The 22,510-nt window shown below is 42.7% G+C and overlaps 1 protein-coding gene and 1 long non-coding RNA gene across 8 annotated transcripts in view; one reads left to right on the top strand and one right to left on the bottom strand.

Annotated features, from left to right (window-relative positions):
• LOC135322871 (uncharacterized) overlaps window positions 1-19,368 on the top strand; it is a 36,099-nt gene extending 16,731 nt beyond the window's left edge. The window contains exon 3 of the long non-coding RNA XR_010383815.1: window positions 19,286-19,368. This is a non-coding gene — a long non-coding RNA (uncharacterized LOC135322871). The remainder of the gene's footprint in view (window positions 1-19,285) is intronic.
• Window positions 1-22,510, bottom strand: part of FGGY (FGGY carbohydrate kinase domain containing) — a 389,035-nt gene that overhangs the window by 87,019 nt on the left and 279,506 nt on the right. For all 7 annotated transcript variants that reach the window (XM_064493531.1, XM_031465233.2, XM_064493532.1 and 4 more), the window contains 3 exons: window positions 16,592-16,739; window positions 4,419-4,493; window positions 164-284 (listed from right to left, as the gene is read on the bottom strand). In XM_064493531.1, coding sequence (XP_064349601.1) covers window positions 164-284; window positions 4,419-4,493; window positions 16,592-16,739 — 344 coding nt within the window. The remainder of the gene's footprint in view (window positions 1-163; window positions 285-4,418; window positions 4,494-16,591; window positions 16,740-22,510) is intronic.

Here is a 22,510-nt window from a genome sequence, read left to right on the forward strand (position 1 = left end):
TACAACTACAAGAGTTATCTTAAGAAAAAAAAAACATTTTAACATAAATATTCAAAATAATCTGTCACACCCCCTCTACTGTCCTGTTCTCAACCCTGTCTAGATCTTGGCCATGCCCATTTGCTGCCAACCCTATGTGGCCTTCTCTTCTCTTTAGACTTACCAGTAATGTCCGCATGCATTTTCACAAAAAGAGGATTCTTGCTGAGGCCCCCACACAGGAAAAGTGTGCTGATCGAGTGCCCTGCAGCCTCCATGGCCTCTATAATGAGGCGCGTCCCGAACTTAAAGGGAAAAACAGAAGAAAGCATCAGTAGGGTAGCTAAGGTAAAGGATCTGGAACTTTCACTGAGTGTTTACCCAGCGCTAAACAGGGCACTGAGAGCGCTGCATACACTATCTCAGAAAGCCGGGATTCATGGAGATTACGTTGTCTAGGATGACACCATTAAGTAAGTCGCAGAGAGGGAATTTCAACCCGGGCCTGCCTGATGCCCAAGTCTTCTTAATTATCACAGCATTTGCTTCAATCAGGAGTTATACAATGTTGACGATGTCAACACAGTTCTTATTAACACCGTTCATTCAAATAATTGATGAGTGTCAGTTATGGCCCAGCTCCTCTATGAGACACCGGGAATGGAGTGATTGGCAACTCTGCTCTGAAAATAACAGCCGGTGATCTCTGAGTCAGCTTTCCTTCCCTAAATAGGAACTAAAGGAGTTTGTTCCTTGGAAATGGCACCAACAGACTCAGCAGCAGAAACACAGAAAGGGGGCTCTAATTGCACAAAGACACAAGACTTCAGGCTGGTAAAGGGCTAAAATGACCTTTGTTATCACCCGAAGCCAAGTAGTGGTTCTACTAAGGAGGCTTCCATTCCCAGTCAGTCCTTAGTGACCTGGGATGATGCAGAAACCACATGCTCTTGTTGGCTCAGGGCTTCACCAGATTTTCATTTCAGCCCATGTCTTCCTATCTTCCTCAAATGTGTTATGGAATTCCTCCTTGTCGTGTTCAGTTCACTAAACTCAGTAAAAATCGTTAATGCTTGACAAAGAACACTACTGTAGGGTCACTGAGGTGAATCTTAACTTACAAGTCATTATTTTTAGCTAGGATATTCAAGTAGCTAAAATCATAATTTATTAGGAAGTTCAAAAACTCAAACTCCACAAACCATCATTTATTGGAGATAAGGATTAAAAACAAAAAGATGAACTGTTTGAGAAAGCTGCCCTGGGGGGAAATGAGGGAGAGGGTTTTCTGGTGGCAAGAGAGCCCTTGAAATGTTTAGAGAGTTAAAAACTCCGGCCGGTGACGAAGTCCCAGGTGTAGACGTGGGAGTGAATGGCTGAAAACAGAGGGAGGAGAAGGTCAAGGGAGATGAGATCAGGGATTTGGGAGGCCAGGGATGGTGCAACCACCAGGAAGGTGGGGTTTGGGCTGAAGAGATGAGGGCCAGTATCACAGATTTAGTGAAGGTGGGACAGTGGTGCTGGAAAGATGGCTCCAAGTGCAGAGGAGGAGAAGAAAGGTCAGCTTGAGGGCATGCAGTATCAAAGGCTTAACCAAAGTCAAGGAAGAGGGTTTAGGAGATCCTCAAGTTGCTTCCCTGACCCCCAAGAGCTGTCTCTCCTGAAGAAAGTGGGTGCCTCTGGGAGACGGAGAGGTCAAAGGGTGATCTGGGGGACAGGGGGCAGGAAACCCTGAATGCCGAGGAGTAAATGATGAGGCACAAGGGCAGTTTAGGAGCAGAACCAAGTATTTCCAGCCCAGAGGTCTTCAGGTTTGTTGAAGCCATTAGTGAATCTGGTAAGAATATGGATTAGGTAAAACTTGGGCCTCCAAAGATAATCGACAGATGTAGTGTGTTAAAAAAAAAAAAAGTTAAAACATGTTGTACTGTATAAGGCCAGATCCTGCTTATTGAATACGGCTGATTATCCCCAGATGTTCCTTCTTAAGCTTTTGGGGGGTCATGAACCCTCTTGAGAATATGATAAAACCTACTGACCTTCCCAGAAAAAAAGTCATATATAAAATAGTATGATAACTAATTTCAGGAGCTCTGTGAATGCCTTTATACCCACCACGGACCATTCAGTATCTGTGGATTCTGGGTAACCCTAGTCCACTCTAGGGGCATGAATCTGCAGTAGCTCAGAGCATGACTTTTGAATTAAAAAACAAAAATGAAGAAAATAAAAACAAAAACTAGTATGGCATTCAGGCATTTCACCTATTTCTTAAATAAAATCTGTATCTAACTTTCCTATGACTCAATTCTCATTTTTTAAATGGGAATAATAACACCGTATTTTTCATTTGATAACTCTATGGGTTATCCAAAATGTTAACATGCAAAAAAATTTAAAATGTGGTCTTAGACTTGCTGAAGTACAGTAATATCCACCTTGCAAGGCTGCTGCTGTAGACAGTGCATGTAAAACTTGTAGAAGTGTCCAGTACATGGAAGGCATTTGGAAATGAGAGCTAATCTGGTTATTAGCTATATGCTAGGCACTCTGCTATGCTCTTTACTGTCATCTTTAACTTTATGAAAATCCCCAAAACTGCATATTGGTACCCCCCTTCAGGAGTTCTACAACTTGATAATTTGCCTAAAGCCACACAGTCTACTTTCAAGGAGGGGAAGCCGCCTCCCAATATGCATGGAAACCCCATGCAAAATGGGTATTTCTGATATTTCTAAAACCAGAGACCTGGGGGCTCCTGTGATTAGCAGCCCTGAGACAAGAGTAACACAAAGCGCACTCCCTGGGAAAAGGCAAGAGAGGATGGGAACAAGAGGCACTCCCGCGCGAGGGGCTGTGACGCCTGTCTCTCCCCGATGGTGGCATTGTCGGCCGGAATTTCCCACTCGGGCTGGCGGTTAGTTCCAGGGCATTCTCTTTCGGTGTTCCAGACTCCACTCTGGGAAACACTCCACCCTCCTTAAATGCCCCACCAAAGGGCTTTGTGCTACAGTGATTTTGTGCTCACCTTTCTGGAAAAAATGTTTTCACAGAGAAATTTAAATTAAAATTAGGCTATTCCACTGGGGATGTACAGAACCAAATGCAAATGGAGAGACTTCAAATGCAAATAGTACTTTTTAAGGGTCTATTCTGTAAAGAAAACTATAGCTGAACAGGCTATGGATAAACTGGGTGTTTGACAGGTCTTTCAATTAAGCTTGGTCATGAGAGAATTTCACTTCACAGAGGGTTTTGCACAGTCCCAAGTTAACTTCATTACAACAGCTCTTTAATTTCATTCTATGCTTACAAAATTTCAACCATAGGTATTACTAGAGAGAAGAATTTGCTTAACTCTAACTTAACAACAAATAGATATAAGGGCAATATTCAGTGTCAACGAAACACATTTTCTTTCAAGTTGAACAGTATGGGAAAATATGTGTTATCAGAATGCTTCGTTAAAGTGCACATTAAAATGCACAAAGGCACTAAAAGATCAGAACACCCAGATACTTTTGCAAAACAGACTGAACTCCCTCACAATTCAATTGACTCCACCATACAGCCTTATTCAAAAATCTGTCTTAAATTGCCTTCCCTCCGTGGTATTACAAAGGTCATTAAAACAATAGACAGAATAAATATGATCGCTTTTAATACATGTATGGCCCATTACATACAAAGTTGATTTTCCAAGAGTGTGGTATTTGGGAAAATGTAGCTGGCTTCCCTCTGCTCCCACCCTCCCCACTCCCTGGCCTGCATTAAGCTGAACCTCATTTCTACATTCTTGGACTTCTGCTGTGGTGTTCTTACCAGCAAGGGGACCTCTGTGAGACAATCCTGGCGAAATTAATGATGCTTTATAATCATGTTTGAGCTTCAGGAATTTTTTTTCATTTTTGATTGATCTTCAGTTTAGGAGCTCCGAACACTTTAAAATTCTCCCCTTTCTCCCTCCCTAACTATCCAAACCTCTCTATTTAAGCAGCTAATTATCTAAAACAAACCTTTTCATGTTAAGGAAGCTTACTATTTAAAGGAATCCCCTAATGGATCCTCTTACAAAGTGAACAACATCGTGTGTTTTGTAACTTTGGACATTCTTAACACCAGCTTTCCTTAACGCAAGCACATATGGCACCTGCTGGCTTGCTTCTGTTCAACTGAGCTTAGAAGACAAATAGATAAATGATAAATACGATGTTCAAAGACTTTTAACTCTGTCTAGCTTCCAGCCAGGTGAGGTTATTAATTAAGCAGGTGAAGACCTTCACCAGGATTTCCTTCTGGACAGACAAGCACCTATTTTGGTGAGCTCCCTTTTAAGGAAGAATCTGTCACAAAAGCATATGCTGCATCTTGGGGAGCATGTGGTCTAAAGTTTACTGATAGACCAAACTCTCTTTAAAAATGGCATTAAAATGTCTTACAGCAATGGCTTGAATGGTGGCCAGGTAGAGAATGGCAAGATCGTCGAGGTCCTGAGACAGTTTCAAGCCAGTGACCTGTAGGGATGAAGGAAAAAAAAAGAAGGAGATGGTCAAAGGAGCCGCCATGGTTAGAGATGGTTCCCATGAAACACGTTCAGATGTGTTTTCTTGCCGAAACAAGTTCATATGCAAATCCCCTTTTTGTGAGCTGAATGTGAAATGACTCCTAAATTGTTTAATCTCCAGACCTGGGAAAAACTACCCCTTCTTCCCCCAAAGAAAATGCCTTGCCGTGGATTAAACAAAGACAAAACAAATACTATAAGGAGATTGTGTTTGATATTTCTTAGTGCGGAATTAAATAGCTTTCTTCTTCTTTAAAAACAATGTTCCCTTACAACAAACACCTATTTTCTTTGGCTTACAGAAATTAACATGTAGCAGTGGGTATTCGAGTAAAAGAACTTAGTCTGAGCTCTGCTACTGTCAGAATTCAGTGAAATAGCATCCAGGGGGGATTCAGAGTGAAATAACATGCCTCCTATAAAGGTTATACTTACTAGGGGATAATTTAGAATCTGTGGTTTTTGCAAGGGAATCCCATTAAAGTCAATCGGAACCATGTGCTTATATGGAGTAAGTCCATTTCTGGGAGATTCCAGAACTGAACAGGATGCTGGGTTTGGGTAGTTTCAAGACATAGGCACAGTCTCCCTTTCACAACTCCCGTTCATCAAGGCGTTCTCTTGGGACATTTCTAGAGGGTGAAGACTGCTGGTTTCTTCAAGCCTAGTCTGAAGTTTGTGGGCATCCATGCCAGAGTTCACTTTAGATGTTCACTACAAAATTAGTTCACATAACATACACTTTCTCAGGGCCTATAGCATATACGGTCCTGAGTTTGATGAGGTGGCAACACGCAGCCTGCACTAAAACAGGGCAGCCTTGTGGTCCACCCAGATCCCTGTCCTTCATTGCCTCAGCCCCATTTACTATTCTCTCCAGATTCCACCCCCAGCCAGGATGAAGGGGCTAGTCTTGGCCTGTTGCAGGGCAGACACCAGAAAACTGGGAGAACTTTTCCCTGACTTTTCTCTCTCTTCTTGTATTTAATCAGTCTCCAAGTTTTGTCTATTTGGGCTCCCAAATCTTTTTTGAATCCATCACTTTCTCTTCGTCCTCACTGTCACTCACCTCCTTAATTCAGGCCTCCATTCCGACCTTCCTGATTGCTGAAGCAGCTCCTGAGCAAATCTCCCTGTTTCTAAAGGCGCTCACTCCTCTCTAAAAGGGCTAGTGCTTATTTCCCACAGCAAATTTGATCCTGTTATTCCCTGTGAAAAATTCTCCCTGTCACCCTCCTTTTGAAGCAGAAGCACCTTCGCTGCCTTCCGTGCATCTTCCCAGGCTCAGCCTGGCTTACGCTCCAGGGTCTGCTCTTACCCGTCCTCACTTGGCACCCCATGCGCCAGCTGTTCTATCACTCATCTAAGTCTGTGAAAGGGGTGTTCCTGAATTCAGCAGAGCTGCCTGCTGATAGTCCTTCTTGACAAATAATTGGGCCACTCAGTGAGAACAATGGCTCTGGCTGTAACCCACAGGAGCACTGACTGGCTTGAATGGAGACAGGAAAGGAACCCTAGGGGTGCATGTCCCCCAGCCAGTAACCCTGTGAAGGAGCATCCTTCAGGAAGTTCCCCGGAGACCTAAACATACAGTAAGAATGCTGAAATGAGGAGTACATGAACAATGCTGATATCACAGATGTGCATTTCACGGGGGAGAAAACAACTTGCCTAAGAGAGAACTCAGAGCTTGGAGGCCAGACCGAGGTGTTCTGACAGACTGTGCCACTCACCACACTCTCTCCCATGCCTGCCACAGTGCCTGGCACACTAAGTTAATATTTGTTGCACATGTGAGTTAGTGATACTTCCATGCCCTTTTTTCCTTTTGCACACCACTCTCTCTCTTAACATCTGATCCGTCTCTGTCAAAGTATACAATTATGAGAGGGCAGTGTTTACCACCTCGGCCCTTCAGACATCCCCCGGGGCTGGGGGAGGTATATTTCCTCCATGCCCGGAGAGGGAAGAACACTGGGCCGTCACTTCCAGTTGTTTCCTCCATGCTCCTCCCCTAGTCCCAGACTCCACACTCCCCCTTCCTCATCAGAGGAGTGGCTTATATGAGACTGGGGTAAAAGTAGTGACCCTGTCGCTTATATGGAGTCTGTGTGTGAATCAGAAAACAGTGCTCCCTCCAGGGGGACTAAATACAAAAGGCATTCCATCAGGAAGAGTGCATTATACAAAGGAGCAGAGTAATCAGGATTTCAACCCTGCTCTAAGTCCCCTCAGCTGAACACCCGACGTGAGCAACCAGCCCCATGGCTACAGTGGTTCTGTGGAAAGATCACTGGTCATAAATGGTCTCTCTCTCTCTTCTCCCAAACTGGCCTGACCTCAACAGCATCTCTGTTGTTGGTCTACTGGGAAAATCGATTGGGCCACAGCTTAGAGCTCTCTTCCAGAGCCAATCCAGAAGGAAGGCCACCTCTCGCTTGCTCTCAATGTGATATGAGTCAGACCAGGGTCCTCCACGTGGTCGGTTATGTGTCTGCTTTGCAAACCCAAGTCCATCCACAGGAGGCTTGTGAAAGTCAGATGTGGATAAACCGTGACAAGGGTAGGGGAGGAATATGACTTTTTATATAAGATGCATTCACTTATTAATTTATTAGGAACCCCAGTGCTCTGTACAATACCATTGACAATGTAACTGGTTCTGATACTCTTCTCAGTGAGTAAGAACCCATAAGAGAGGAGGGGTACAGTATCATCGGATTTAGCTTCCTTAATCCCAGTATACGTTCATGGGAACTTCCCCAAAGTATTGATATTCAAGCAGAAAGATATCATGGGCCCATTTCTAAATTTCTAGAGCCTTCGGAGTTCAGAAATCATAGGGAAGCAAAGAGAAGATAGCTTCTTTTCTTCAGAAACTGAGAATGAGACAATCAGTGTAAATGAACACTAAATTTAACTCGAGCTTGTTAGTAGTTTTGGCAAAAAAGGGACACATAACGGATGACATAGCCTTTCTTTCATGACAAACAAAACACACCTATTCTTTAAGTGAGACAAAATTACTCCTGGGAAGCCATCTATGGAAGGAAATAATAAGCAAGCATGGTTCTCCCATAGCCAGATATGGGAAATGTACATAAATGTGTTAACACAATGTGGTAGACAGAATTCTAAAGACATTCCCCCAAGATTCCATCCCTTGAATATTCAGTCAAACACTAATCGAGGCACTGTTGTGAAGGGACTTTGCAGATGAAACTAGTTACTAGCCAGTGGACCTTAAAATAGGGAGATTATCCTGGATTATCCAGTTTGGCCCAGTGTAATCACATGGGCTCTTAAAAGCAGAAGAGGAAGGCAGAAGAGTCAGTCAAGAGATACAGTAGAAGAGTAAGGCTGGAGAGATGAGCTAGAGGTGGAAATCAGAGAGATTTAGGAAGGGCTTGATATGCCATTGCTGGCTTTGAAGACGGAGGAAGAGGGCACTGAGCCCAGGAATGCGGGTGGCCTCTTGAAGCTAAGGATCCCTGGCTGACAGTCAGCCAGGAAACAGGCACCTCCATCCTACAACTGCATGGAGTTGCATTTGACCAATGACTAGAAGAAGTGTGGCAGCAGATTATTCCCAGAGCCTCCAGATAAAAGCCGTTGGTTCTGGTCTTGTGAAAACAGGAGCAGAGAAACCAGCTAAACCAGCCTGGGCTTCTGACCTACAGAACTGTGAGATCATTAATTTAAGCCTCTACGTCTGTGATAATTTATTACAGCAGCAACAGACAAATAATACATATATGATGACTAGATGATGGACTGCCATCCTCTCTTGCAACCTTATTCTGTTGGTGAACTCCCCACCACAGAACAGTCCATTTGCTGCTTCCCAGATGTGCCAGGCCCTTCACACCTTTGTCTGCCCTGCTTCTGATGCTCTAAGTCATTTTTTCCCCATTTTATTGGGCTTCCCAGATACTATGTTTCTTACATATCCAAGGTCTCTGCCAACTCTGCACTGAGCAAATCTACTGGTCCCATTTTTCCAAAAGCAGTATTTCTTAAGTAATGCTACTTTTTAATGTTTAATTATTTTTTAGACACAATGCTATTCCACACTTAACAGGACTACAGCACAATGTAAACATAATTTTTATATGCACTGGGAAACCAAAAAATTCCCAAGATCCACTTTATTGCAGTGGTCTGGAACTAAACCCCCAGTATCTCCAAGGTATGTCTCTATGTGGCCTTTTATTTTTTTAACTGAAGTATAGTTGACTTAGTGTTGTGTTTATTTCTGGTGTGCAGCACAGTGATTCAGTTATATATATATATATTTTCATATTCTTTTTCATTATAGGTTATTACAAGATATTCAATATAGTTCCCTGTGCTATGCAGTAGGACCTTGTTGTTTATTTTATATATAGTAGCTAGTATCTGCAAATCTTGAACTCCTAACGTAACTCTTTCATTCCCTTTCTCCTAAGTCATTTTAATATGCAGATGCAGCAGTGTCCCAGAGCTATTTTGGTCAAAGGTCTCGGCCCACACTTGCTATCATCTAACTCTGTCTTGGATTTACACACCAACTTGTTTCCCATCCTTGGTCCTCTGGCCTTAATTCCTTCCCATTATTTAATTTCTTGGGTCTTCCTGGCAGATTTTTGCCTGATTCACTCATCAGTCTTTTATCATAACCATCACGTTACCTCAGGAAGGGCTCCTGTCCACAGTCCACACTGTTCCCTTCAGCCCCAGTTTTGTTTGTCATTTGGGGTACATAGAGAGGAAAAAAGCAAAGCCTGATCTGTAATACAATTTTTTAAAAAACACTAAAATTATGGAGAAATATTACAGACATATTGAAAACAAAGCAGAAGGGATGCCAAAAATACAAAGATCTAGTTTTTCATTTTTAAATTTTTTTCCTCCCCAAGAATGTCAGGGACCTTGGTTTGAACTGGCTGGGTTCTAACACCACTTTTGCTCTTTTCTCCTCTGATTAAATTATTTAGACACTCTGACCCTCAGTTTCTCCACTCTTTTAAATGAAGTAACAACACTGTCTTGCAGGGTTATAATCAAAGTTGGTAATAATGCACGGAAAGCATCTACCACAGTGCTTGGCACATCATGGTCCCTGAAAAAACAGCACCTATTATAAATCACAATACCAGCTGGTAAATTAGCTGCTTCAATAGAAAATATATTATCAGAAAACCAGTTAAATGATATTAAGGATATTAAGCTTTCTTATAGAATTCAATTTTTCATAGGCAACCACAATCTGTAAAAAATAGCTAAATAAAACAACATTAAATCATAACAAAACATCCACAAACTCATGTCGAAGTCTGTGTATTTCCAAGGCTTAAAAATATATCCCTCAAAAGCTGCTTAACTGCCTCGTGAGCTTCCAGCTCCATCATCAGGCTCCCCTTTGGAGGATGCCACAGGCATATAGCCTCTGGTTTCTACAGAGCTCCTGCAAATACTCATCTGAGTTGTTGATTCCACCCACATCTGACTCTGTTTAGCGATGCCCATGTCTAGCTGGGAGTCAGTCCTCTGGGAACTGGCTAAGATCTCATAATGCTTCTTTCCTGACTCTCTCCCAGTTTTCCACATGCACATTGTTCTGCACTTGCTTTGAAGAGCCGTCGGAGCAGCACTCAACTTCTCCAGCAGTTTGAGCAGCATATGGCCTTATGTTAGAAATCACAGCTCTTCAAAGAACCAGAAAATAACTTTCCATTCTGGATAGTCTTGTACTTGCAAAATGAAGCCACAAAAACACATTTCAACCACTGGTGAATATGTGTGTTCTCATGGCCTGTTACATCTCTGAAATAATTTATTTCTGTGAGTGGGCTTTTCAGGAAAAGAATTTTTAAAAAGAACACCACTATAACAAACAGGTCATATTAATTTGAGACTAGAAACTGGTCATGTATACAAGAAGGCAAGGACTCTTAAAATTCCAACAGCCAGTGCTTTAGTTTTGTAAGGTGCGCCAAAGTTGAGCTTCCTACTGTGTTGATGAGGAAACTGAGGGCCAAAAACTTAGACCCAGAGAAGACTTATCTCTACCCCTATATGAAACTTGGTTCCTATGATGGACCAAGTGATGGTTCAGCTACTCTAGCTGACTGTTCGTGGCTGGTGACCTCCATGGCTGGTAGGTCCAGTTAGTCCTGGGTGTAAGATGGATGGCTCATGACTAGCTGCCCGGGACTCAAAGTCCATCTTGTAACATGCAAGTGACAGCCACCAAGCAGGAGCTACAGAGTGAAAACCAGTTGCTGTCTGCTATGTGATGGCCTCTCGGATTCTGACAATGACCCTGCAAGGAAATCTATGTCGCTCCTGCTTATTGATAAGCAGACAAACCTCCCAGAGCTAACCTCCGAGGTCACACAACTGGCACATTTTCAAGCCGGGATGCAAGTACACGCCTGACTTCAAATCCTGGGCTCTCTTTACTGTTTCACTATAGTAAAAGCTACCCAATCAACCATTCAAAATAGAAACAATCACACACGCACAAACTATCTAAAATATGCAACCATTCCTGGGGGTGGGTATTTAGCTTCATCTCTCTTTATGTGTGACCATGTCATATTTCTTTAAAAAGCATTTTGGTTTTGTTTTTAAAGAACTTAGAATGGCCAGCGTTAAATGTTTTGATGCTGATTGCTATTACCCAAGCCTCTGCTTCTTTCAAATAACACATGCACAGCCCTTACCTCTCCGTGCCTCATTTATCATGCGGCAAGGAGAAATATTTACATAGGTTGCTACTTGGTCCAGGCATACTATTAAGTTGCCCACCCCCTAACCGCCACTGTTTTTAGCCCAGCGCTGCAGGTCCGTACAGCATCACCAAAGGAGAACTGAAACAGCAAGTCACACGGCAGGGAGTCAACTCTCACCAGAACAAAAGAAAATCATTCTGCCCAGCCTAATGGAAGGATTCCTGGATTATGCCCTGTTCCTCCTTATGAAAGGAGGCACCTAAAGGGGAAGAGTTTAGAGCCAGGTCAAACCAAAAGTGTTGATTACTTTTGAAACCTGAGTCAGTGAGGGTGGGAAGAAAAATAGAACCATTACCAAGAAGAGACAGGGTCAGAGTTTAAATCCAGGGAGCACAGTAAGGGTAGAAAAGGGAGAACTTGTGAGAAAGCTGGTGGTCAGACAGGGAGCAGAGGTTGGGCTGCGGAGTGTGATTCAGTATGAAACTGTGCCTGATGGAGGGCTAATTGTTCACAGTTCATTCTGTGAAGTCCAGCGGCGTGGATTAAGGGAGCCTCATTGGGTGTGTATTCTAAAAGTCAGGATTCATGTCTTCATTCAAGCTCTGCCATTTTTTGGCCTTGTGACCTTGGACAGGTCACTATTCATTCCTCCCTTGACAAGTGAAGATTGAAATACCTGCTTAACCATAAGACAATTTATTCAGTGCCCATCTTTGTCTTAAGTACTGTTGAAATTAAAAAGTAAACATGCCATGGCCCCTACCCTCAAAACTTTTTCTAATAAATTTAAAATATATGCTACATCTTAGGACAGCTCTCATCTTATTTTCTTCAGTAAAAAATATGTGGGTGTTTTTGCATTAGAATCTTCAATGAGGGTTTTAAGTCTGCTCTTGTATTTTTAGTATTTTTAGTTACCTTTATCATTTCCTCTTTTTTTCCCATTCCATTGTCTTCCCATCTGAACTCATTTTTTTTTCCTGATAAAGTTCTGCCCCCTTTCACAGAGATGTGCTTTTAAAAATCCTATTGAATATGCCAAGGATTTTTTAAAATGTTCTCTTTTGGTTTCAGTAGTAAATAATTTTTTAAGAGGCCTTTCTCTAAGTGTTCAAAATGGTATTTCTTTTTCTTTGTATGCAACATGTTTTTCCCTGTGGGCTCACTTCATTATTTTTGTATTCATTTTAACTAGAGCACTATACATATACAGTGTTTCCCAGCACAGAGTACACAGGATTTACTCTCAGCCCCACTCACTATAACTCGTATTTGCCTCTTCAGATCTATAGCTAGTTGCCAATTCCCAGAATCTAGCAGTTTTTATTTTGTGGAGCTCTGCTGGCCTGAGACGGATCACCACTACCCTGCTTTCTAACCCTAGAACAGACAGTAGACATGCAAAACTACATCCTTCCTCCAAATTCACAGGGTTTCCCTCTCTCTGTCCCATTAGCAGAGTTTGACTCAGGGTCCTCAGACTGCAGCGCATCACCATTCATCCTAAATCAGACTTCCGGTCCAGCTGGCTACTTGGCTTGGCAGGTTTCTCATGGATTGAACTGAAAGGGAAGATAAGGTCTAGGTTGTGGAGGAGTTCTGGGAAATTAAACTGGCCACTTCCAAAAAGCAAAACAAAACAAAGCAAAACACCCTAACCATCAGCAGCAGAGTAGAGGGATGACTGCTCTGTTTCTAGGCTTAAAGGGGCCTTGGATTTTTAAGCTAGGGAGCAGGATGTGGAGAAGCACTAACTCTTGGAAGGCTCGTGTTTACTCTGCTCATATGTCACATATCATATTTATCAAACAAGTTACATTTGGTCTTTTAGATTCTGGAAAATCTTCCCATACTCTCTGAGGGCTCAATTCTAGTTTTCCTAGTTGAATGTCATCTGAATTATCAAAGTCAGCATGACTTTATGCTTTTTTGGGGGTATCTTCACTTCACTTTACAGGTATTTTCAAGTGAAGCAGAGAAAGACTGCATCAGGGTTTGCTGCCCAAAGGCCACCTAAAAAAATTCAAAACAGACATGTATTGGGCACCTCCTCCTCCTTGTATAGAAGTCTGTACTACAGGGATCATACTGCATCATGATCACGAACACACACCCAAATGCAATATTATCTCCACCACTTTTATGTGAACTTGGACCAGGTACAGTGTCTTTTCTCCTTTGTGTTCCTCAGCTTCACAGAGGCCTGAACACAGAAGGTGCTCAATGAGCATTAACTGAATGGATGAACGTCTAACAAGGGTAAGAGAAAAGAGCCAAAGGAGGGGAGAGGAAAGACCTGGGAGACTGCAATGCGGCTGAAGCAGCAGTACGGGGAGTATCCAGAGATTCTCAGAGATTTTTTTTTAATTACCTAGATAAAATGCTAAATGTAGTCTCTCACTGGTTAGACAATGATGCAAGGAGCCAAAATCATGACCACTCACACTCCATGCTCTCCTGCCCTCTAAAACGCTGCAGGTACTATGAAGGCCTTGGTCCCAGACCCTGTTCCCTGTTTCACTCAGTGTCTATGTCACCTCCCATCTGAAGGTTATCCTGCCTGCTGAGACCAGGCTGGGCAATCATCTTCCATGCATCTGCGGAGCCCTGGACAGTGAGTGGCAGCTGGGGCTTGACTTTGTATCCCCACTGCATGTTTCTATATTCTGCCTCCCCACCAAAACAGTAATATTCCTGAAATTGGTTTGGAATTGTATCTAGTTACCCTTACATCCCCCACCAACTACTAATAGGGTCTGTATTTATCAAAATAATTAACTGATGAAAAAATGCACTCATAATTATAATAAAATGGGAACTTCTTATCTTAATTTACCCAGACATTAGTTCTGGTTTTCTATACTGATCATATGGACAGTAAGAGTCTAAATCTAATCCATTTACAATTAGCAAATTGTCTGTATGTATATTTTTTCTAAACCAATAGATGACCTCTTTATTCGCTATCTATCATCAATAAGTACATATTAAGCACTTAGATGTGCCCAGAGAATGTTTCAGGAGCCAAAGAAGAAATCATACACGGTTCTTGTCTTCCGGGGATTATCCTAACAATTCTAGCCACTATGTATTTTTTAAACTTAACAATTTATCAGGCACTTCCTTCCCTTAAAATATGCTCCATGAATATAAGAATTATACTTTACTGTATCTGCTGGAGAGATGGGCACAAAGTAGGCGCCAAGTGAACATGTACTGAATGAGTGCTGGAGAAAGTAGTCATTGTAGGTTCTGGCAAAAGGATAACACGATAAGGGAGAGAGTTGGGCTGATGATTTTGATGTTATCCAAAACTGGATTGAGGGAAAGAGATTGGGGAGGCGGATTTTTAGCCCAGAATTTCCTTCCTTCTATCTTATCTAGGCCATCTTTTTCTTCTAGTGTTGTGATGTAAATTCATGGAATGACAGCTATTTAAAGGTAAGGCTAAGTCAAGGAGAGTTATGAAGGGAAATCACGGTCTAAGAAACATCAGGTGATGTATGAGGTATGTTTATAAAACAATAAACTTTTAAAAAGGTAAATGTATCAGGATTTTCCAATACAATTGGGCACATGTCCCCATGCAAGAATTCTCTTTTGGTGAGTACATATTTATTCATACTTATTCTAATTAGGCAAGCACACTTCAAAACATTCCACTGGCTCCTCTGGAATTCCACTCTGTGTTTGGATTACCTTTATTGGAATCCTTATGATGTAATTCTCAAGTCTCCAGATGTCAGAGTTGGTTTTAAGAAACAGACAGAAGCCACTGGGAAGCCATGGCACCTGCCATGCTGGGCAGTGAAGCTGGTACAACAGATGCTAGCAGGGAAGGGAAGGACGCCAAGGAAAGATCTCCAGATCCAAGCCATGGACTTTAGAGCCACGATCATCTTATGATATAACCTGCTTGGTTTGGGGGTCATTCTGTGATCTGACCATGCTTCTTAACTTCTTTAATATTTAAAGTGTCTACTCTATTTGGCTTCAGATATATGTCTCTATTCAAGACACGAATTCTTCTACCCATACAAAATGTGTTCTTCCCATAACCTCTGTACTCAGAGTCAGTTATCTGAAAGTACAGCTTTAGAGCCACAGCCTGCGGTCCCAGGGCCCTCTCTGGACATTCCTCTTCTACTTCTGTGGGCCAAATAGGAGGCTAAGCTCATTATCTGTTGTGTGGGCCCGCTTCATGGACTCCAGACAGACATCACTTTTGCTATGTCCAATTTTCTTTCCTTTTTGCTGTGATTCTCTTTTATTAGCAGACGTTGATTATGTCAACTAGGTAATGAAAATAAAGATTGGGTCTCTTTGTTGGCCTCATAAAAATATTTTAAATAATCTCAACAGAATTAATCAAAAATACCAAAGCATGTTAAGTTCTGAAGTTCTCCAAGCCAGCAGGCCTACTCCACTGTCATGCAGAGGATAAAGCATGCCCTGCTCACGGCCTCCACTCCCAACTCCCTGCTTAAAGTCACCTCACACTCTGCTTCTCGACTTCTTGACATCTCCTGGATTTTGAATTCATGGCTTCTTTTCTCAACTTTGGTCTCTCCTGGCCCCTTGGAAATGAGGGTTAGCCCTTTTCCTCTGGCTTTCACTTGTTTCGTCCATCCTCAGACATGATTCTCTATGGGCAAACTACTCTCAGCTGCCCCATCTCGCTCGGCCACTGAGATGTTACCTCTTGGCTCAGGTGGTTTTAAGCTCTCCCACCAAGTGTATCCTGGCCCCTCCATCCCCAAATCTCTGCACTAGAAGTGACTCTAAAAGTCACTAATTGCTGAATTTATTTCCCAATAGTTATTCAGTTTATTTTACTTTTACTGAAGTTTATCTGAAATCCTCATAATGTTAGCACGATCGCTGAACAGCCCTGACTTGGAGCCTAGGCAGACGGATGGCTGTGGCAAGCAAGACCCTGGGTGGTAATATTTACTACTTATTTACTCAGCAGCCTGGAGATAAGATGGAAAACTTGACTCTACAAACTGATGTAAATAGAAAAATCACATAGGCAGGGGCTCACGACTTCCAGTTGCTCCGTGGGACAAACAGGCAACAGTAGCTAAGTGTAAGAAATACTGCTTTTAACGCTCTTGAGGTTGGCTCAGAAACAATGAGAACTTTCAGCAGATCGTCCTGGGGAGCGAGTGGCAAGAACCTTCACAGCAGCAGTGCATCTGTAAGAAGCTAGTGGGCTGTTGGCTGGCTCTGTTTATTTTTCCTCTTTTCCTTTCTTCTCACTTTGCGTCTTCCAAACTTGGGAGCCCTTTGGCCCGCCTTCACCTTCGTGCAAGGACGGACTGTTACTTACCATGCCCTTTAGTGTCAGATCTGCTAAGGGAGACCGGTTGCCATGGAAATCTGGCCAAACATGTAAATCAACAGTGAGGAAACCCACAGGCTGAGCCTTCTTAATCAGATCCAGGTGACTGTTCAAATATGCATATACACTCTGGCATCTGGAAGAGAAGTGGATTTTGTTTTTAAAAGGGAGGGGTAGGGTCAGGGAGCAAATTGTTCTGCAGAAAGAAACCATTTGTCTTCCCATATCAGATGCAGAGAGTAAGCAGGGTCCCAAAAGGTTCAGCAAAGAAATTACCCCCAACCCACAGAAACCAGCGTAGCACAGTCTCAAATCCATACTGCACTGTGACCAAGGATAGGTGGCCTGCCTGGCGGAAAGTGAAAAGGTTTGGAATCAGAAGACCAGATCCAAGAGAGGCTTTACTCCACAGTCGGTGTGAACCACGAGAAAGCTATTCAACCTTTCTGAACCACTCTCTTTGCATCTGTAAAAACAGCCATCATAATCCCTGCCTAACTTTCCTCACAGGGTTATTGTGAAGATCAAAGGAGACTACGTAGGTGAAGATACAGTATTTTGCAAACTGCACAATACAGTACATAAGTAAAAGATTTTTAAAAATCAGTATTCCTAATTGTAATAATAATGATAGGACAAATGGAGACACATGTAAGTTCCCAGACTCAGGATAGGAGTTTGCAAAGGGCAGTGACACGATGCAGTGAACGCAGTTAGGATCAGGAGTTAGGAAACTTCATTTCCCACCCAGACCCACCAAATGACACTGCATTAGTTCTTTCTCTTTTTAAGCCTTAGTCTCTTCACATGTAGATTGAGGTATTCAGGTAACCTCTCTTAGCCTCTTCAGCTGAGAGGAAGACAGATGATGGGCTTGGGAGTCAAGGCAACCTTGGGTTCAGATCCTGGTTCTACCTGGTTCTAGCTGGGTTACATGGGCCAGTGACTTAACCTCTGTGAACTTCAGTTTTCCCACACATAGAGTGGGCATAAAATACCTACCTCGCTGGGTAAAATTTAACTGCAAGACACAAAGGTTAAAGTTGGTGACCCTTCTTCTCTTTAAAAGTACTTCCTTCTCTTGAACTGACAATTCTAGAACAAAGTGGGCTGGCAACCTATGCCACTTCCCACTGGTGTACTTGGAAAACTATAGCCTTAAAGGTTTAAAACGTGGCTTGAATAACGGCAGAAAAATGTATAGGAGATTAATGTCCAAGAGAGGTTAATATCTAAGATACCTAAGGTAATATTTATTATTTACCCTTAAAAATGTTTTAGGAGTAGAGCTCAGATATTTCTAGTTCTAGTTTTGTGATACTGTGAGTGTCCTTCTGGATCCCACAAAATTCTTGAAAGTTTTCTAAACTAAGCATAAAGAAGGAAACAAACAAGTAGGGTAGTCGTTTTCAAATTCTTATTAAATAAAAATTTTATGTGGAATTCCACTATAGAAAATAGCGAAAAGCTAAACTGCTCTATGTAAGTGCATGGTTGTGTGTGAGAGTTGTGTGAGTGTGAGTGTGTGTGTGTGTGTGCGCGCGCGCGAGATGTGTGCTGGCTGGAGGTAAGGGCAGTCCTACCTACCAGGCACCCACTTAGGTTCTTGCCATGACACCTCATTCCCATCTGGAAAAATCTCCTGCCTTAGATCTTGTTAGAAGATGAAGATCTTGCTGGGGAAAGGCTCACCAACCAGAGGAACACCAACTGATGCTCCTTGTGGGCACACCTAGCCTTCAACCACAGCCTGGTGAGCCAGGTACCGCTAATTCCCCTTTACAGAGGGGATGCTCAAGGAGTGAAGACATGTAACCGAGTCCCAGTTTAAACCCTCTCTGTGTAATTCTGAAGCCATGTGCTTTCTGTATCCTCAATCAGGCCTCATTTGTCAAAGCTCCATATTCAAACTGTTTTAGAATAATCCTATGATAGGAAATTCTATGTTAGGAAAGGATCCTCTAAGGCCTCTATGGAAGGTAGGGCCAGAACCACATATCTGGGAAGAATATGGTAACACCCCAGTTTTCTACCTGCCGGCTCTCTCTGCTCCTGGTCCAGTGGGATCACATGGACAACAGCAGCCACAAAAACATCCTTTCCAGCCAGAAGTCAAGAGACTACACTAATTCTAGCAACATTCCACTTCAGAATAGCGTCAATGCACTTGGAGTAAAGGGATTTTTTTTTTTTTTTAGAATTGCATGTCTATAAATCTTTTGTCTTGCAAGGAATCTCAGAGCAAGGCATTTGGTTTCAGACATCTGGGTCAATAAGACCCTATTGGCCTAATTACTATTGATTCATCATTGTCTCATTTACTGTGGGTCTTTGCAAACAGTGAGATTCATTTAGCCTCTACATATATGGTCACTCATGCACTAATGAGATCCCTGGGGGACGGGGCATATGCTTACCCCTTTGACTCCTCACCTCCTCGCAGCTGTATGTTTATTCTTTGAATGTGGCCATTCTCCGGCACGTTTTTTCAATTATCCCTCACCATGTGTGCTATCTGAGTATATCATTCAAAATGAAATGCACTTGGAAAACATTAAAATAACAAATGCACATCATTATTCACATAATTTTAACCTTGCATGGTGCCTTTCTGGTTCTGACTTTGTTTCATTTTGTATGTTTTATCAATTCTTTCCCAAATGGCGGTCTGCCCTCTTCCAGCTCGGGAATCATATATTAACTGTTCCAAGTGGATTGGTCTCCCTCTTTCTCATGAACTCCAGACTCATACGTCCTCTCTCAGAGACATTCTTGCTGCCCTAGTCCTGCTGCGTATGAAGAAGAAAACCTAGTTTCAACAAACACAAAGCGACTCCACTGTGTACCAGGTGGGTGACCACAGGCACTAAACCTCTCCAAGCCTCGTTAACTTTTTTGCAATTGGGGCTAATACTTTTACCTGCTATGAAGATGAAATCTGGAGTCCTGAGTACTATAAAATGATAGGTGATGGAGAAATAGTTCCCTCTTGTTTTCCATCACAGGAAATTCATTTCTAGCTTTAAAAAAACCCAAGAGCCAGAGATTTTTTTTTCAGACTCAATTGCTTACTATCTCTACTGCTTTTTTCAGATTCTATTGCTTGCCATCTTCAAGGCAGACAGCACCCTTGGAATCTCTCTTTTCCATTCCTTCTCCATAAATCATTTAGTTATTTGGATTCATAGGCTGCCCAAAAGTATGGTGACCATACTTTCAAAGCAAAAATCAGAACACATGGTCTAACAGAAGAAATTGTGCCCTTTCTAGGAGTAACAGAGAGTCTTGAAAAAGAAGTTTCCACACTATCTCCAGTTCCTCGTTCCTGACCCACTGCAATATGCATCGTGCCCGCCCCAATCTACTGAGACTGGCCCCACCATGCGGAGCAATCCTCTCTTTGTTGCGAACTCCAGAGGACCATTATTTGCCTTTATTTTATTCGAATTGTCTTCCCGCACTTTGTGCCATGTGACCACTTCTTACTCGTTTGCTCTCATCCCCTTGTTTCCAGGACACAATAGTCTTGGTAGTCCTACCTCCTAACCAGCTGGTTCTCTTCCTCTGCTTGTCCCTTAAATATATGAGTATCCCAGATACCTGTCCTTGGTCCTCGTCTCATTCTTTCTAGACCCTTGGGTGATTCCATCCTTCTTTCACGGCTCCAGTTAACTATCTAGTGCTGAAGACTTCCAAATATGTGCCCTTATGTCCTGCTCATTCTTCCTCATGAGTTCCATGTCAAAGATCCAAGCACTCATCAGATGTTTCCACCTAGATACCAAAAGGGACCTCTCAATTAAAATGTCTAAGATGACATGTCACCTTTTCTGATATACTCACTCTTCCTTATGTGCTCCTTGGTTTGACCAAAGCCAATCTCATGTAAGTGGTTGCTCAAGCAATCATTTTGGGGGCAGAGTCAGAGAGGGTATCATTTTCGATTCTTCTTTCTCTCTCAACTCCTAAATTCAATTTTTCACTAGGACCTGCCGATTTATTATTCCAAATATTTCTCTAACCAGCCTGCTCTTCTCCCACTCAACTGCTACTGCCTCATGCAGGCCACCTTCAAATGCCTGGATTAGAGCTTCAGCCTCCTAATTTATCTCCCCTCTTGAAATCTTGTCCCCGCCAACTAGGTCTTCTGCATTCCTGCCTGAGTGATTCTTCTACAATGCAACTCTTATTATGACTCCATACCTACCTAAAACCTTCAGTGGCTCTTCCCCATTGTCTTTAAGGTAAAGCATAAACCTCCTTGTTTGGCATAAGACGTTCTTCAATATCTAGCTCTCCCTACATTGTACCATTTTACAGACAAGTCTTCATTCCTCCTCCATCCTCACCCCTACACACATCATGGTCTAACCACACTAAACTACTTCTAATTTTTCAAAATATGCAGGTCTCAACCTCTGAATGCTTGCCTGTTCTCCCACCTCTTGCCTAGAATTCTCTTCCTTTCTTTCTTTAACTGCCATCGTTCTAGACCCATCTTTGATGCCACCTTTTGGAGGCCATCCTTAGACCCATGCTTCTTTCCCTGCCTACGCTCACACAGCAACCTGCACTGAACACAGTGTCTCAGCACCCTCTTTATGTCTCCAATCCCAGCCTTACAAGACGGAAGAGGGAGTGATCCTGACATCCTCAAGCACACCCAGGAGCGAAATGCCACCTGTCCTCATCACCTATGTTAGGGGTTTGACAGTAAAACTCATGCTTTCTGTCTAGCTTTAGAGGTTTTCTATAGTAACACTAATTACATTATTTCCCTGTTTAGAATTCTGCAATGGCTACCCACAGTCCTTTGAGCAAAATCAGTTTCTTACCCTGGCTTCTAAGGGCCTAGATTATGCAGACTCTGCCTGAGCCTCCAAACTTCCCTTGCCCACCCCGGTCTATGGCCTAATATCAATAATCCCTCGGCCTTCTCTTCAAGGCTTTCACGTACGTCAGTCCTTGAGCCTGGACTATCTTCCCTTCTGCTCTTCACACAGCTCACTTTTATCCTTCAGTCTTAACCGTGCCTCCAACAGCCGGGGCTTCCCTCGCCACCTCTTCTAAATGGGGTTTCCCTGATATTCTATCACTGCACTCTGTTAGTTTCTTGCCTATGTGGTTTGCTCACCATAGACTTATTTATGGGTTCATTTACTTGTCAACTGCCTATGGCCTGCTCTGGACTTTAAACTTCATGAAGGCAGATCAACACCAATAGATATTTAGAACTTAGCAGAGAATGTGGCACACAGCACCATTCAGGAGTATGTATTCAAAGAATGAATGGCATCTCCCCCACTGTATGATAATTACCTCTTAATTTTGGGGGGAGGAGGGAGGTAATTAGATTTTATTTGTTTGTTTGTTTATTTATGGAGGTGCTGAGGACTGAACCCAGGACCTCGTGCATGCTAAGCATGCACTCTACCACTGAGCTATACCCTCTCTCTCCCTGCCTTTTAATTTTATCTGTATCCATCTCTGGAGTCTGAACTCCTTCCAGGAAAAAGCCATTACCAGGTGCTCAACCAGGTACTGATGTATAGAATGAATGACTATTAGATCTTCCATAGAATATTAGAGGTTGTTTTTACCTCTCCATCTCATTGTAGCACAGGGCTGCCAAAGAGAGGACCTCTGTTGTCACACGGATACAACCTTCCAGCTATGCTGGTGACTTCCATGAAAGCGGGCAGAGAAAAGAAACAAGCATCTTGTGACACCCTGCCCCGCCTTACAGCCATGTGCCAGGCACTATTCTGGGCTATTCTGAAAAGCAGAAAATGAAGAATTGATTTCCTAAGGCAGCACAGTCCTCAATCTTCTTGAGAGAACCCCGATGCCCTGGGCACTTTCTTATCCTTGCATGTGGAACAGAAGCCAAAGAAAGGCATTGTAATA

The sequence above is a fragment of the Camelus dromedarius genome, chromosome 14 (assembly GCF_036321535.1).
Source record: "Camelus dromedarius isolate mCamDro1 chromosome 14, mCamDro1.pat, whole genome shotgun sequence".
In the NCBI taxonomy this organism is placed as follows: Eukaryota; Metazoa; Chordata; class Mammalia; order Artiodactyla; family Camelidae; genus Camelus; species Camelus dromedarius.